This window comes from Populus alba, chromosome 3 (assembly GCF_005239225.2).
Source record: "Populus alba chromosome 3, ASM523922v2, whole genome shotgun sequence".
In the NCBI taxonomy this organism is placed as follows: Eukaryota; Viridiplantae; Streptophyta; class Magnoliopsida; order Malpighiales; family Salicaceae; genus Populus; species Populus alba.
This window is the reverse complement of record NC_133286.1, coordinates 612,475-629,568: the sequence shown is the minus strand read 5'-3', so window position 1 is coordinate 629,568 and position 17,094 is coordinate 612,475. Positions and strand designations below refer to the sequence as shown.

Below are 17,094 nucleotides of genomic sequence, written 5' to 3'. Positions count from 1 at the left end.
ATAACTGAATCAAAATTCTTAATTATTTTAAAGTGTTTGGAATTGTGATTATACTAGTGTTTTTAAAAAATTAAATTTTATTTTGTTAAAAATAATTTTTTATATATATTTTTATTGTTTTGATACGTTAATCTCAAAAATAATTTTTAAAAAATAAAAATTATTAATTTAATATATTTCAACTAAAAATAACACACTTTAAAAAACATCCACATTTTAAAAAATATCCGCAGCAACTTCCAAACATGTCCTTGATCCTCAATCCATTTAGCTTTTTTAAACAAAATTTTTTTTATCAAAACAATATTATTTTAATTTTTTTTAAAAAAAAAATTAATTAGTAATAAACCCTTCTAACTTGTTATCCGGTCTTGTGCCCCAAATGAACCCGGATCAGGAAGACTAACGTTGCTTCAGTGTTCTACTTTTATTGCAACTCGTGGCCAATAAATTCAAGTTGATTATTTCTATTAAAACAAAAATGTTTTACCTTGAACCAATCAAATTTAGATCTGGTTTAACAAAATCATTAAAACTTGGACGATTAAATCAGGTTTGAGATCATAGATTAATCAGATCAACCTGCTAAGCCAAGCTACATTTAATAACTATGATCATCATACAACAGATGAGTCGATAGCCAACCCTGGCGAATAAATAGCTTATAACCAGATTGAACTCGCCGATTGATAAATCTACAGCAGAAGCATAATTACATTACAGGCAAAAGAATTGGTGGTGAACACGCTTTTACAACAACAATTTACCTCCTACCACTTCCAATCCCAATGATTCGATTCGATTCTCTCATTTTTGGACTTGTATTTTGTCTTCATTGTAGGGTGAGTATAAAATCCTCCTTTAGTGCTCCGTTTCGACATCATCATCGTCATCAGATAATACCTGAGTCAATAAGGAATACTTAACCCGGAGAGAAATCCGGCCCTTCTCAACCGCTAGTTTTGCCCCAGAAACAACCCAATAGCCAGGAGTTTCTTGTGGTCCTCTAGTCATCTCTGTTATGTCCACAAACTTGAGAAGCTTAGGGGCTTGAGATGGCACAGGAGGACCACCAGGGTATACAGCTGAATTTATATTTACATCAGCAGGCCGTGGAGGTGGCTTCTGCACTGACGTGAAGTGATGGCTGATTAAGGTTGATATGAGGCCGGACTTGCGTGCCAACCCTGGCGATCCATCCCACTCTGGTTGCTTCACAGATACAGCTCCCAACACAGTTGAAAACCGAAGTCGCAAAAAGAGAATATTTTTAAACCCGGAATTCACAACTTGTAACTGAGCTCCAGTTACTATAGAAAGATCTTCATCAGACTCCACAGGGGCTGTGCAGATATGAGAAAAATGCTTCCACTGAACTTTCTCATAGTATTTGCGTTCATACGATTCTTGGTTGGTATTACCATTTGAATCATCTGTAAGTTGGAAGATTTTTGGAAGAGACGAGAGGTGCTGCAAGTGTATGGCTAAGCGATTGCTCCTTTTACCTTCTAGATAGAGCCTAAGGCCAGTCACTGGTCTCTTGCCCACATCAACCTATCAGAAAAATGATGAAATAAACAAATGAATGAATTATAAATCAGAATCTAGCAGCAAACAAATTCACAGCAGAACCATCTCCATTTTTGGCATTCTACACCATCATTGAATGGAGGAATATTAGATGGTTTGAGTTATTTTAGTTTGCCTGAAAACCGCTGGTAACAAGAAAATGAAATGAATTGGGTTAATTGGTTTATCTGTGAAATTTTCTCAGGAAGCATTGGAAGAAATTTTGATGTGATATTAAAATTCTTGATTGATGAATGCAATTGTGCTATGGCAGCACTGACAAGTTGAGAAAGATAAAAATATTGAAAAAGCTATATCTAACAGATTTATATAGTAATACCCAGATTTATGGTATAGGGAATGCACACAGCAAATATTTGACATCTGGGATCCGCATCATCAACCAGAAAAGCTTCAGATAAATAGTCCTTATGGATATAGCACTACTTGGAAATTCTATTTTTTTACATGAAACCATACAACATCATCATATTAGATCTTTACTGGTTGAAGACAATAAGTAATACACAGTATATGAGCACGAGACCGTCATGGTTTAAAGTATCTAGTAAATTCAATTGAAAACAACAATTTGAGCAGACGAGAGAAGCTTTACCGGAGTAGTGTTCACAAAAAGCTTTGGCCCCATGAGACTGAACTGTAATGAAGCTGTATTTTGTTGCTTCCGCTGTGGCCCCAAGGGAAGTTCACTGAACACTGGTGCCCACTGCCTAGGCAGCTGAAATTCCAAAAACTGGTGTAGCTCTTCAATCGGGGGCTTATCTGGTATGCATTAGCAGAAACACGGAATTCATTTCTAATGAGCACAAATGAATCGCAGCAATAGAAGAACAATAGTGAAGTTACAATGAGAAACATGTCAATATCACAATGAACTCATGGCAAAAAGATTGCAAAGCCCAGAAAAAGAATGTCTACTGATAAGCAAGCAAATTTTTACTAAAACCAAAACAAATAACTATCCATACATGATTTCATCACTAGTAACGCTAATGCAAAACAGAATACAATGAAGTTACAAACTTCAGAACATTTTTCACTCACATCGTAAATAGAGATTTATGGCATGGCTCAAGAATCCACTCCCTGGGACACCATATAACAGAGAGGTAACTGGGATAAACGACATTGAGATAACATCAGGCTCAGATTGAACACTGTGCAACCATTCAGTATGGGATAAGATCCCATTATCCCTTCCACCTCTTCTCTTGTAAATTCTTACAATGTCCTGCAATCAGTCATTAAACAATAACAATCAAAATTATAATTTTCAGCAAAGAAAACCCTAGAGATCTTCAAAATATTTCAGCAGATGAGTTTGACAAGCATATCAAGAATTCATCCAATCCAAATGAAGAATAAACATATCAGGGACACTACCTCCTTGTGAGAATACGAGCTTGATGGATTGGTATCAGCAAACCTCAGCCTCTGCTCCCTAATTCCAAGCTGAAGCAAAAGTGTTTAGATAAGATGCCTTGAAATTATAATATAAACAAATACGCCAATTGAGTGTGCCCACACTCATGTGGTTTACATGGTATTTACATGGAAACCCGGCAGGCAAATCATTTTTGTTGATATAATGGCAATTTAGAGATCATTTGCACTCCAGTGACAGTTTCAATTTTGGCTCTTCATGTCATATGGTTTGCTCCATTAGCACTGGCCTCAATGCCATGGAATCAAAAGACTGCTGTTATATTACTGTTATGTAATAAAAAATTATAATACCATTATGTTCCTGTTTGACAACGGGTTTTGTTGTTTTGCAGCCAAGAAGACCATATTGGTCTATAGTGGATACCTTTTCTTATGTCTAATTTCTGAAATCAAGCTACTGCAAACCTCATTATACAAGTTTTTTCCCTTAACAAATCTAATCGTGATCAACATCTCGTGTGTTAACACCAAACAACACTTCTGTTGTGCACTTCATCTCCCAAATCCAAATGTTTTCAAAGACATTCATAATCTCCTTTACATATTTGGATTAGAAAAACAACCTGCCAGCCTAATCCATAATTAGTCAAGTGCAGAAGCTCAACTATGATCATGAAGGAGAACCTTACATACCATAGCATCCAAGTATTCAAGGAAACCCATGACACTACAGCATGGATTGTTATTGTGGAATAAAGTTTATCAAATAAGCATGACATAAGAATTTCAAGTAAAATCTTATGTATTTTAGTTATGTGATGATCAGAAAATTAAATCTACATGTAAGAATCAGATTGTAGGATTTCAAAAATCAGATCACATGTTAAATGCTTGGATTCCAAATTATATATATATATAAAAGGTAGCATGGACAAACTAATCACAAACCTTGTTATTCTGGTCCACTTGCTCCGAAGCCATACCATACTGTCCATTCGTATCTAAAAACCTCCTATCTGCCATTTCCTTTAATCTCTTCTGTAGATCAGCTGGTTGAAGAGTTGATGAATGTTGTTGTTTCATATATATTACATCCTTCCCACCCATCTTGACACCAACAATGATATGAGTGCCAAATGTCTCAATAAACCTGAAACAACAAGCATATTTTCAAATTCCAGTTTGATTTAAAAACTTAAGGCAGCACACTTTTTTTTAAATGGTAAGCAATTTTTTCTACATACCTTCACAAAAAGGACAGACAAAGAAAAACACTTTAAACAGATTTACATCAATATATAGAGCAGAATTTTAAGAATGGAAACCAAATACATGCATTTCAACTAGTACAGGCTGCAATCACAATCCCACAAAAGGAAAAGGAGCCAAGGCAATAACAGTTTCTTTGAAACACAAACAAACAACAGTTTCTTTGAAACACAAACAAACAACAGTTTCTTTGAAACACAAACAAACACAAATCCTAGTGATAAATCTAACCGAAAAGGGTGAACTTAGAATAAAACTGTAGAGCTTGAATTGCGTTAAACCATATCAACCACGGCATCCATGCTCAGGTCCATCATTCACCACATTGTTATCAGTAGGAACTCATCAAATTCTGTCCTATAAATACTGTATGTTTATTTATAAAAGCACAGATGCTGTTATGACAAGGACTGGCCATGAACATCTCTACTGGAAAATGAAATTTGATTGCGTTATGCAAGATAGGAAGCTTGCAACTCATTATGAAATCCAGCCAAGCTGTTGGTGTGTTGCACTGGAGACAAGATTTTGAAGGTCCAGTCATTCAAGCGTTGTGCAACAAGGCATTAACATAGAAGCATGCCAGTAAAAGTACCCATTTAAGATTCTTCTTTCTGAGGGTGGTGGCAAATTCTTAACAGTTAACGCCATACAAGGTGGTCAAAATGCAGAACACATTACTTGCTATACAAGGCTGTTGACAAGAATTGCAGACATTTGAGAGAGTAGAGAACGATATTAACAAGCCCATTTTCTTCACATGCTATCTTATATTTTTAATTAATCTTATGCCCCTTTTTTAAATTATCTTGTTCAGTGTCAACTGAAAATCCAAAAATTCATAGTTACTATTTTTTACAACAAAATTACTGCTTCAAGCAAAGTAGAAAATCAGGATTCAATAGGGATGTTTGACAATATAACCAAATGGGGTCTTCACCCCTCTCTCCATAGAGGCCTTTGCAATTAGCAATTTGAGATTTCACAGTTTATAAACTGTTAATGGTGTTTTTAAAGGTAATACAACATTTATATCCTCTGTACTCTAAATTGAACTTTTCACAATCTATGAGATACTTCCTTTTCCCGGTGCTCTGTAGTATGCTTTCCTTGCGACTGGTTTTGATGTTTCAGTAGAACTCTAAAATTTTACATAACCAATTTAATAAAAGGTTACTTAATTAGGTCATAGCATTTAAACTGAAAAAAACTCTTATTATAGTGGAAATATGAAGCCTCTAAGACTGGCATTACAGTAGATTTGTAAAACTACTTAACCAATTCAATAAGAGATTACTTGAGGGAGCAGGTAGAGAGTTTTTAACTGAAACCTCATTTTAAGCTAGTGCATATTTGATCCAGTAGATATGTAGAGTTTTAACAAGGAATCAAGCAATTGTACTCTAATATCTCAAGGTTCAACAAAAGATAAATATAACAGATCTTAAGATATGCACTAGCTTAAGACAAGTCTGTCAGTCATACTAATGACGTACCTGAATGATTTTCTCTTGCATTATGAAAGGGAATGAAAAAACAAGAAAGCAAACCAACATTTACAAGATGATCTTGGATGAGCTATAAGCTTCTTTTTTTTACAAATTTTAGTGGGAAAAGAACACATGTTGGTGAAAATGTAGGACTTGTATTATCTTTGGGTTCTCCAGATCTTCCGAGATGTTTAGAATCTCTTAATTGATAAGTTTTAATTTCACATTTCATATCCCATACCCCATCTTTCAGTTTTACAAGTAGGGATGCTATGAATGTAATGGACAGGTTCTCTGGCATAATGATTTGGGTTTGATTTAGAAGAGCTGCTTTGCTCATTTTTCTCTTCCCATTCCTTGTTCTTCCTCTCCTTTTCATTTTTTTTTCCTTCCCAATTAACCCTACTTTATGGGTTCAATCTTCTATAAAAAGAAAACATAAGCTATAGATTCACACATCCAATTAATTACATCACTGTTATATGAAATTGTCATATAAGATAAAATCGGTGCATGCCATTTTAAATTTCAGAGATTCTGATGACACAAAAATAGCAAAATCATGGATATTTATTAAAAACAAAAAAGGTTCTATTGGATATCAAGAGTTTATAATAGAAGTCACTATCAGAATCGACAAGCTATCTCTCAGATGAGGCATGAATAATGATTGAAATCTCACAATTTGATTGAAAATAAAAATATAAAAAACTTACTTTGCTAATGCAGCAGGATCCCATGTTGATGGGACAGCCTTCTTAACATGATCACGAAGTACCATCTGAGACTTCTCTAAAGCAACTGTATAGAGCGTAATGAACACTCCATCAAAAGAAAGGGTTTTAGTGTTGGCAGCATCTTTCTGCCAACAACTTGAGAATTCAAACATGGCATTGAAATGACCTGAGGGAATTTTTCCAGTCAAAGACAATTCCTGGTTGAACTGCTCTGACATCTGGAAGAATGCAAGGAAAAGTGAAGGCGATGAGAAACAGGAAAGAAAAAGAAACCCACAAACATGATATCCTTCTCTGTCATATTCTATTGTCACGTAAGGCATGGAAAACAAAAGGAACAAGCATACTGCCCTTCCAACAACCTAATCCAGTATCTTGAACAGCGTGTTAAATATTTGACAAACAGCAAGAATGAAAACCTCATCACAACTCATCCCATTAGCTATGCAAATATGTAGAAAAAACTGATCTCTGGAGAAACTTTCATTACAGTTCATTGAGTCAAGAGGTTTTAACTAGAAGAAAAGGTAATATAAAAGAGGCAATGCAACAACAATTTAAATGAGCCAGTTCAATTGACATATGGATTATAACAATGCAGAGGAAAGAGTGGAGTGCATTAAGAATCAAGCGAGCAATCAAGAAAAAATTACATTATAGGAGATGGAAAGGCAGAAATGTGTTTTGACCAACTAATTAATAGCAAAAGCAAAGAACTCCGAATCTGTTTTGTCATAAAACAATCAAATTATGAGGCGATCAAAGTAAACAATTTAGCAACAACCTGCTGGAATGACAGAACATCAGACCTAAACCGAGTTCGCTCCCCCTTGTCGCACTTTATCGATTTGGACACATTAGGAATTGAAATCCCACCTGGCAAAATGATTTCTCGACCCCCATCCTCATCAATCTCGATCAAGCGTGGATCCTTTAGATCCCCTTTACAATACCTCAATCTTAGATCAATTGCCACATCATATCCACGACCTATTGCCCCAATTGCAATCTCAGCTGCCTCGGGAGCTGGAACTCTAAGCGCCATTACTCAGCACGTCACTACTCTTCACCAAAAGCAGAAGCAACCATTTCAGAAACCATTAATTAGCTCTATTACGTCAAAACATGCTCTACTCTGCCCTTGAAAATCCACACGCATTACACATCCCTTAAATTAAGCAACAAACCAATTCAAAAACAGCTCCAATCGACAAAAGATAGTTTTTTGAACTCGTCTATAAGGCATAAAACCAAGTTCTCATTTTTTAGGGTAATTTAATACAATTTCTTTTAAATTAATTAAATGATTAAAAAAACACACTTAGCAGATATTAACCATACATGATTCAACTATATTATCAATCAACCCACAAAATGCTTCAGAGTTGGAAAAAATAAAAAACAGAATCATGGTCACATTTAAGCGAATTTGAAGCAGTTTTTGAAACAGAAAGCAGATCTAAGCTCCTTTGAGCGATGGGTGAAACGCATGCATGTATTAAGCTCAAAATGAAGTAAAATCCGTACATTCCCACATGGAAGCAATCGATTTTCTTGAGTCATCAACTACAGGTAAAAACCGAGCTCAAACAGCGGTGAAATTATAGCAGTGTGGAGCTCGGAAACTGACAAATGAGCTGTGCAGGACGCGAGAACCGGACTTTGGGTTCGAGAAACGGGATGGTATAGGAGAATCCTTTTAGAGAGGGGGGGAGTTTCTAGAGAGAGAGAAACCCTAAATGAAAAGAAAAGGTGTTGATGGGAGTGATTTAATTTGTTAGAATAAGAAGAAGAAATGCCCAGAAATAAAAATAGAAATAAAAAAATAAGTTTGACCAGAGCATAGAGATTCTGTTTGACATGTGAATGAATGGGATGGGACAGACTAGTCTACACTCTAGACTATTCCACCGTAATATTACTTTTATTCGGTATATTTAAGGATATATTAATAATTGTTTTTTAAAATATTTTTTATTTAAAAATAAATAAAATTAATATTTTTTATTTTTGACATCAGCAAATTAAAAACATATAAAAATACTAATAAATATATTAATATAAAACAAATAAAAAAATTTAAATTGTTTCAAAATACTCTTAAAATACCTTGTTTTTTATTTTTAATTATTTTTCTAATAGTTTTAATAATTTTAATAGTTTTGATAATTAATCAAACTCGAGAAAAAAAACCTAAATTATTAAATTAAACCTTGTTATATTAAGCTTGATTATTTTAAATAAAAATATATTATATAATTTTTTTTATTTATAAAATTTACTTTTATCGATAACAATTTGATGAGAAAAAGTGGCTCCTTGAAAGATAGACCCAACTTTATTTAATGGCTGGTACCATTTGGGAATGTGGTGTAATTTGTATTTTTAAAAATTTTAAATTTTTATTAAAAATTATTTTTTATGTTTTGAATTAATTTTTAAAAATTAAAAAAATATATTATTTTAATATATTTTAACATAAAAAAAAAAAATTTAAAAGACTTTACGCAGTACTTTGAATGCATGTGAAGGTAGCGGTGGAGGAAAATAAAGGCGTTGAGTTTTCGAAGAAGAGAAAAAAGGCTGAATAATATGAATATTAATTATCATTGCGATGACAAAACAAATATTCCGTGACAAGATAATTTCGTTGGCATTTTCTAGTTTTTTTTTTTTTTTTGTAGTGATGTAACTTTTTCCTTTATTTTATTATTTATGTTTTAAGTTTTCTTCGGACAGCTCGTTGTCATCTCTCTTTCTTACCTAATTGCATCGACGACAAGACAAGCTTTAGTGTTTTCTTTAGTCAAATGCGATCGGTTTTTTCTTTACTCAAATACCATATTTATTGTTTATCACGAGCATGTTTATTTTTATATTTTAAAATTATTTTTATAAAAAGTTAATTTTTGTATTTTTTAATGTATTGATATTGTCTTACATGTGTGATCATACACCCTCGAGTCATATCTTGTATTGATATTGTTTCAATTTTTTGTATTTTTAAAACTTTCTTAACCAAATTATAATCATTTTCAGGAGGTTCTGGTATTCTTTTTCTTATTATTATTATTTTTTTGAATTTTTTTAGTTTGAATATTTTTTTTGATTTTTTAAAAGAAAAAAATTGAATTTAAGGAATAATTTAAAAATTAATTATGACAGATATTTAAAATAAATATTATTTTAATATATTTTTAATAAAAAAAATATTTTAAAAAATAACTATTTATTTTCAAATACCAGGATTTGACAACAATGACCATAGCACAAGGTTAAGTTTGCATAAACCTGTTGAAGGAAAGGATTGAATTTTTACTTTTTACATGGAGAGCGATTCCTGTATCTAAAGTTTGTTTTGAATACACGAGGTTTGAATTAAGACTAGACACTTGACCCGCGTGATGCCGCGGGTCATTTTTTTTGCATAAAAAATATTAAAACAAATAAAAATTTAAAAAATCTTGGGTTTTTCTGCAAAGTTATACCCAAGAAACTTGGGTTTGACTACAACGTTTTGACCTAAAAGTAATATTTATAATACTAATATATAAAATTAAACTTGCATGACCAATTTTAAGTGAGCCTGCTGCAACACTGAACCAAAAAATATTGGATGTGGGTCTAAATATAAGATCGTGTCAAAAAAGTGTGATAATTAAATAGATGATTAAAAAAAACAAAGAAAAAAAATCATTAGAAAGGAAAAAAAACTTGAAGAAAAATAAAACCAGGTTATAAAAAACCAGGTTATAAAATTGGGATTCACATCATGAAAGTTTGAAACTAAATAGAAAAACAAATGACGGGTTTACCTAGAATTAACTGGGTTAACCTATCAAACCAAGTCAACCCGTTAAGCCTAAGACACGTGTCATGAAAGTAAAAGTCTGATAATTAAATAGAAAGAAAAATTAACTTTAACAAACTAAACTAAATGAAAAAAATAATTTGTCAAATCAGGCTAACCCATCAAACCCGAGATCCGTATCATGAAATCTGATAACTAAATAAATAAAAAAAATAACATTAAACAAAAAATTTAAAAAAAATTAAAAAGAAAAAAAAGGACAAAAAAATAGGTATATAATATAATATAATTACTAATTAGTTCATATAAAAAAATGTTACCATCCACGATATTTTAAAAAAAAAACGCTATATATTAACCAGCTCAATATTAAAAAAAAATCGATAAAAAAAATTATAAAAAACACAAAAAAAAAAAAAAAGAAGATGACAATTTTGGAAAAAAAAAAAAGCAAAAAAAAATAAAAAAAAAATGGAAAAACAAAGCGCTCAATATTAAAAAAAAAATCAATAAAGATAATTTTGACAAATATAAAAAAAAACGAAAGGAAAAAAAATCCATGGAAACACTATAACAATCTAAAGTGTTTCATGAGAAAATCTACAGTTTAATTTTTAACCAGCTCAATATCAAAAACAATAAAAACGACAAAGACCATTTAAAAAAAAACATAACAAAAAAAAGCATATGGGAAAATACTGTAGCAATCAATGATGTTTTAAGGGAAAAAAGCTAAATTGTTAGCCGGTTCAGTATGAAAAAAATAAATTTGACAAAAACATATTTTGGAAAAAAAACATCGACAAAAATATGTGGGGAAACACCGTAGCAAGGCAAAAAATCATGTGGGAAAACACTATAGTAATTTACAGTGTTTTAAATAACTACAAAGCTAAATTTTCAATCAGCTTAATATAAAAAAAAAAATTGACAAAGATAATTCTGAAAAAAAATTATTTAATAAAAAAACCATGTAGAGAAACACTGCAGCAATCTAGTGTTTTAAAGAAAAAAAAAAAAAAACTAAATTATCAATCAGCTCAATAGTAAAAAAATAAAATCAACAAAAATAATTATGAAAAAAAAATATAAGAAGAAAGACAATTTTGGGAAAAATTTGAAAAAAAAAAAAACGTGGGGAAAGCTAAAGCTAAATTCTCAACCAACTCAATATTGAAAAAATAAATTCGACAAAGATAATTAAAAAAAAAACATGTGGGAACACTGTAGACAAAACAAAAACCATGTAAGGGAAACACTGTAGGAATCCACAGTGTTTTTTTTTTTTTTTGAAAAAAGCTACTAAGCTAAGTTCTCAACCACCTTAATATAAAAAAAAAAACTAACAAAGACTATTTTTTTAAAAAAATTTCAATTTTGGGTAAAAAAAAAAAAAAAAAACATGTAAAAAAAAGAAACAAAAGCGAGAAAAAAACACGTAGGGAGCTTAAAAAAAAACAAAAAAAAACTAAAATTTCAACCATCTCAACAGCAAAAATCAACAAAAAAATAATTCTAAAAAAACAAAACAAAAAAAAGTATGTAAAAAATGACAATTTTTGAAAAAAGAAAAATAAATAAAAAAATAAAAAAAAACATGTGGGGAAAGCTAAAGCTATATTATCAGCCAGCTCAATATTGAAAAAATAAATTCGATAAAGATAATTTTTTAAAAAAATATGTGGGGAAACACTGCAAATAACAAAAACAAATACAGGGGAAACACTGTAGCAATCCATATTGTTTTTTTTTTTTTTAAAAAAAAACTACAAAACTAAATTCTCAAACCAAACTTAATATATATATAAAAATAATCTACAAAGATCATTTTGAAAAAGAAAATAATAAAATAAATCATAAAAATGAAAAAAAAAAAACAATGTATGAAAATATTATAGCAATCCACAATGTTTTAAAGAAAAAAGCTACATAGTAAATTTTCAACCAGCTCAATATTTAAAAAAATTAGTAAAGATAATTTTGAAAAAAAAAATTAAAAAAAAAATGAAGAAGAAAGTCAATTTTGGTAAAAAAAATGTGGGAAAAAAACAAAAGCTCCAGAAAAAAAAAACAAATGAAAAAAAAGGGGAAAAAAAAGGCTACAGAAAAAAAAAAGCAGAAAAAAAAAAACTGCTATAGAAGAGAAAGAAAATATTATAATATAATAATATAATTTAATAATAATAATAATATATAATAATAATAATAATAATTATATAAGTATAATTAAAAGGCGTGGGGAAGCTACAGTACTTTCCACGCCTTTTAGAGTTCTTAATATTTTTGATTTTTAACATAAAGCTTGGTAATCCTTGCCACCAGACTTGTATGCTAAGAGGGTGTTTGAAAGTGTGGTAGCGGTTACTTTTCAAATAGTTTTTCGTGTCAAAAAGCATGCTAATAATGTTTTTTTATTTTTTAGAATTATTTTTGATTATCAGCACATCAAAACGATCCAAAAAGTACAAACCGCACTTAATTTTAGCAAAAAAAAAATTGAAATTTTCCGAAAAGCAAGTTGGACCGCAGTGCCAAACGAGCACTAAAAAGCAGTTGCTAAGCAAGATCATAACAAATGTTATTTAAAAAAAAAGTTTATTTAAGAATGTGGTTTTATTTGATTTTTAAGTATTTTTATTTTTGAAATGTATTAAAATAATATTATATTTTATTTTTAATATCAGCACATTAAAATAATTTTAAAAACACCAAAAACATATTTAATTTGAAAGTAAAAAAATATATTCAATTTTTAAAAAAATAAATTTAAAATGCAAAAACAAACAGGCTACATCAATTTTGTATGAGATTTGATTGAAAAAAAAACTCAAACTATATTTTCACCAATTTTAAATTTTATTTAGTTCAACCAAAAAAAACTCAATCCTAATTAAATTTTAGATTTTTTAGATCAGGTAAGGTTTTTCAAATTAAATTTTAGATCTTAAATATTTTAAACTAGTTAGATGACCCGAGCGATGCCACGGGTCAATTGTTTTTTGTATAAAAAATATCAAAAAAGCTAAGATCTAAAAGTATTAGATTTAAAATTCTGCAAAACTACACCCAAGAGTCTTAGGTTTGGCTTCAACGCTTGACCTAATAGTAATATTTATAATATTAATAATAATATTAAACTTGCATGATCCAAGTTTAAGTGTGTTTGACTGCAATAGCAAACTCAATAGCCCTAGATGTGGGTCTGGCTGCAAAGTCGTATCATAAAAGTGTGATAATTAAATAGATTAAGTAAAATGAAAAAAACATAAAAAAAAAAACTAACATTGTCACGACCCAAATCCCGGATCCGTGACCGGGCAACGTTAGGAGCCGGTTTGTCGAAAGGACACCTCACCTACGCTAAGCCTCAAACGAAACATATCAAAAGAACAATTTGTTCCAAAATACGCAGCGGCTCATAATATTCAGAAATATTATATTATTCAAATACTGATGAAACCGAAAGATAGTTATTAAAACAAAAATAATAATTCATAATACTCATTACATTGTCAAAATCCAAATTTAATTAAAACAAGGGTAACAGTCTGGAGCGTCTAAGACATCAAAAAACAAAACTGAAAGGAAACCTCGCGAACAAGCAAGGCATACCGACCAGAACTGAAGAAGCGGAAACACTCAACAAAGCCCAGAAACTAAGAACCTGAAATAATATTAAAAAATGAGAGGTGAGTTTCAACCAACTCAGTGAGGGAATAACATTTAATATACATTTTAGATATTTCAGATATTAATAAGTTGTAAGATGATTTATCTTAATATACATATATACATTATACATTATACTTACTAAACATATTATCATAACGTAACATATAGTTATCATAACGTAACATATTATTATAACGTAGTGGATTACATGTCAGAGATCAGATGACACCCGAAGGTGACCAGATGACACCCGAAGGTGACCAGATGACACCCGTCGGGTGACCAGATGACACCCGTCGGTGACCACTGTGGGATGATCAATCGCCACAGGCTGATGCCTCTCTCACCAGCTAGGTAACAGAATACTATGTGCACACAGGCTAACTATTCTCCGTTAGCATGGAGTTACTGACAAGTCCCCATATCAAGGCATAACAAATATTCACATAATCATCAAAAGAAACGTATATCATATCAAATAGAATTTACTTTAACAGATTGCGAGTGCAAATTCAATAATAAATTAGTACTCGGAAAATAAAGCAACATATATAAATATTCAAGAAAATTTACTAGTTGTACTTATTGTATACTCAACATACATATTTATTTATTATTATATGCATATTAAAGATTATTCCACTCACCCGGAAAATACTGAACTAAAGGAAAGTCAGACAAAAGACCCGAAAATCCGATTAAGGATCGTTAGGAGAACCTACAATAAATATATGAAATATAACTCAAAAACAAATCAAACAAAAGATACCAATGCATAAAAATAAACTGGGCTTAATCTCCCAAGTTTAGGACTAAAAATGACAATTTTCCAAAACAGGGACCAAAAACGTAATTTTACCCAATTTTGAGGACCGAATTGTAAATACATGACCATACTGAAATTTATCCATAATTCATCCTTATCTTTGTCCAGAATCTTGAATTATGCCCCAAGGTCCAAAATGTGATTTTTATCAAAATATTAGGGGTCAAAATCGTAATTTGTCAACTTGGAGGACCAAACTGAAAATATCAATTATACTGGAATTTTGCCTTTAAATCATCCTCATTTCTGTTCAGAATCTCCAATTTATGTCCCAGGGACCAATCTGTAAAATTTCCAAAGTTTGGGACTAAACTGCAATTTCTGCAAATTGAGGGACCAAAACTGAATTTTCGTCATCTTCAACCTCAAACCCAGAATTTCAACAGATCACCTACTGTTATCCCCTTATTTTCTAACACAATTTCACCATTTAAACAAAAATCATAACTCAAAATCATTATCTTTCAATTCAATCTCTCCAAATCAACTAATTAATCAAATACCAACAATAATCAACTCCTAACCTTCAAATTAATTCATCAATTAACTCAAAATACAAACTTCAAAACTCTCAAAATTAATCAAAACCGAAATTTAACATATTATACACTTAAAACTATAAAATCTTACTTTTTACTTATTTCCTCTACTTCTCTTCTCCTTCCTTTCCTTCTCTCCTTTCTTTTCTTCTTCTTCCTCTTTCCCTTATCTCTCCCGTAGCTCTCTTTCTCTCAAAATCAGATCATTCTTTTTTTTTTTTCTTCTTCTTATTTATATTTATCAACTATTAGTCAATTACCACACTACCCCTCAATCATTTATACCCTCTCTTTAAGCCTCCAAGGGCTTTGTTGCCTTTTCTCATTCCTTTTAATACAAAACATCACAATCTCCCCACCTTATAAAAGTTTCGTCCTCGAAACTTAATAGAAAAGATTGAATGACATCAAGACAAGATAGATCCTAAGCTCCACATATTACGAGGGTTTTAACAAAAACAAATAGATTACGAGGTTTTAATAAAACCATGCTCTGATACCACCTTTGTCACGACCCAAATCCCGGATCCGTGACCGGCAACGTAGGAGCGGTGTCGAAAGGACACCTCACCTACGCTAAGCCTCAGAACGAACATATCAAAAGAACAATTTGTTCCAAAATACGCAGCGGCTCATAATATTCAGAAATATTATATTATTCAAATACTGATGAAACCGAAAGATAGTTATTAAAACAAAAATAATAATTCATAATACTCATTACATTGTCAAAATCCAAATTTAATTAAAACAAGGTAACAGTGGAGCGTCTAAGACATCAAAAACAAAACTGAAAGGAAAACCTCGCGAACAAGCAAGGCATACCGACCAGAACTGAAGAAGCGGAAACACTCAACAAAGGCCCAGAAACTAAGAACCTGAAATAATATTAAAAATGAGAGGTGAGTTCAACCAACTCAGTGAGGGAATAACATTTAATATACATTTTAGATATTTCAGATATTAATAAGTTGTAAGATGATTTATCTTAATATACATATACATATACATATACTTACTAAACATATTATCATAACGTAACATATAGTTATCATAACGTAACATATTATTATAACGTAGTGGATTACATGTCAGAGATCAGATGACACCCGAAGGTGACCAGATGACACCCGAAGGTGACCAGATGACACCCGTCGGTGACCAGATGACACCCGTCGGTGACCACTGTGGGATGATCAATCGCCACAGGCTGATGCCTCTCTCACCAGCTAGGTAACAGAATACTATGTGCACACAGGCTAACTATTCTCCGTTAGCATGGAGTACTGACAAGTCCCATATCAAGGCATAACAAATATTCACATAATCATCAAAGAAACGTATATCATATCAAATAGAATTTACTTTAACAGATTGCGAGTGCAAATTCAATAATAAATTAGTACTCGGAAAATAAAGCAACATATATAAATATTCAAGAAATTTACTAGTTGTACTTATTGTATACTCAACATACATATTTATTTATATTATATGCATATTAAAGATTATTCCACTCACCCGGAAAATACTGAACTAAAGGAAAGTCAGACAAAAGACCCGAAAAATCCGATTAAGGATCGTTAGGAGAACCTACAATAAATATATGAAATATACTCAAAAACAAATCAAACAAAAGATACCAATGCATAAAATAAACTGGGCTTAATCTCCCAAGTTTAGGGACTAAAATGACAATTTTCCAAAACAGGGACCAAAACGTAATTTTACCCAATTTTGAGGACCGAATTGTAAATACATGACCATACTGAAA

At 31.2% G+C, this 17,094-nt stretch overlaps 1 protein-coding gene and 1 long non-coding RNA gene across 5 annotated transcripts; both read right to left on the bottom strand.

Annotated features, from left to right (window-relative positions):
* Positions 1–568: 568 nt before the first annotated feature.
* Positions 569–8,264, bottom strand: LOC118035419 (MACPF domain-containing protein At4g24290). 4 transcript variants are annotated; one of them, XM_035040981.2, is made up of 9 exons: positions 8,000–8,263; positions 7,257–7,531; positions 6,639–6,690; positions 6,452–6,536; positions 3,925–4,126; positions 2,974–3,042; positions 2,635–2,821; positions 2,186–2,352; positions 569–1,554 (listed from the first exon to the last, which is right to left on the bottom strand). In XM_035040981.2, the coding sequence occupies exons 2-9, from the start codon at positions 7,515–7,517 to the stop codon at positions 862–864; spliced, it is 1,716 nt and encodes a 571-aa protein (XP_034896872.1). In that variant the 5' UTR covers positions 7,518–7,531; positions 8,000–8,263; the 3' UTR covers positions 569–861. The 4 variants fall into 4 exon arrangements, with proteins under 4 accessions (XP_034896872.1, XP_073264333.1, XP_034896871.1 ...); XM_073408232.1 differs by having other exon boundaries at positions 6,452–6,690; positions 7,257–7,640; positions 8,000–8,264; XM_035040980.2 differs by having other exon boundaries at positions 6,452–6,690; positions 7,257–7,536.
* A 5,668-nt stretch (positions 8,265–13,932) lies between these two features.
* Positions 13,933–16,856, bottom strand: LOC140955423 (uncharacterized). Its single transcript, XR_012169441.1, has 4 exons — positions 16,842–16,856; positions 15,412–16,198; positions 14,603–14,673; positions 13,933–13,947 (listed from the first exon to the last, which is right to left on the bottom strand). It is a non-coding gene; the product is annotated as an uncharacterized lncRNA (long non-coding RNA).
* Positions 16,857–17,094: the final 238 nt, after the last annotated feature.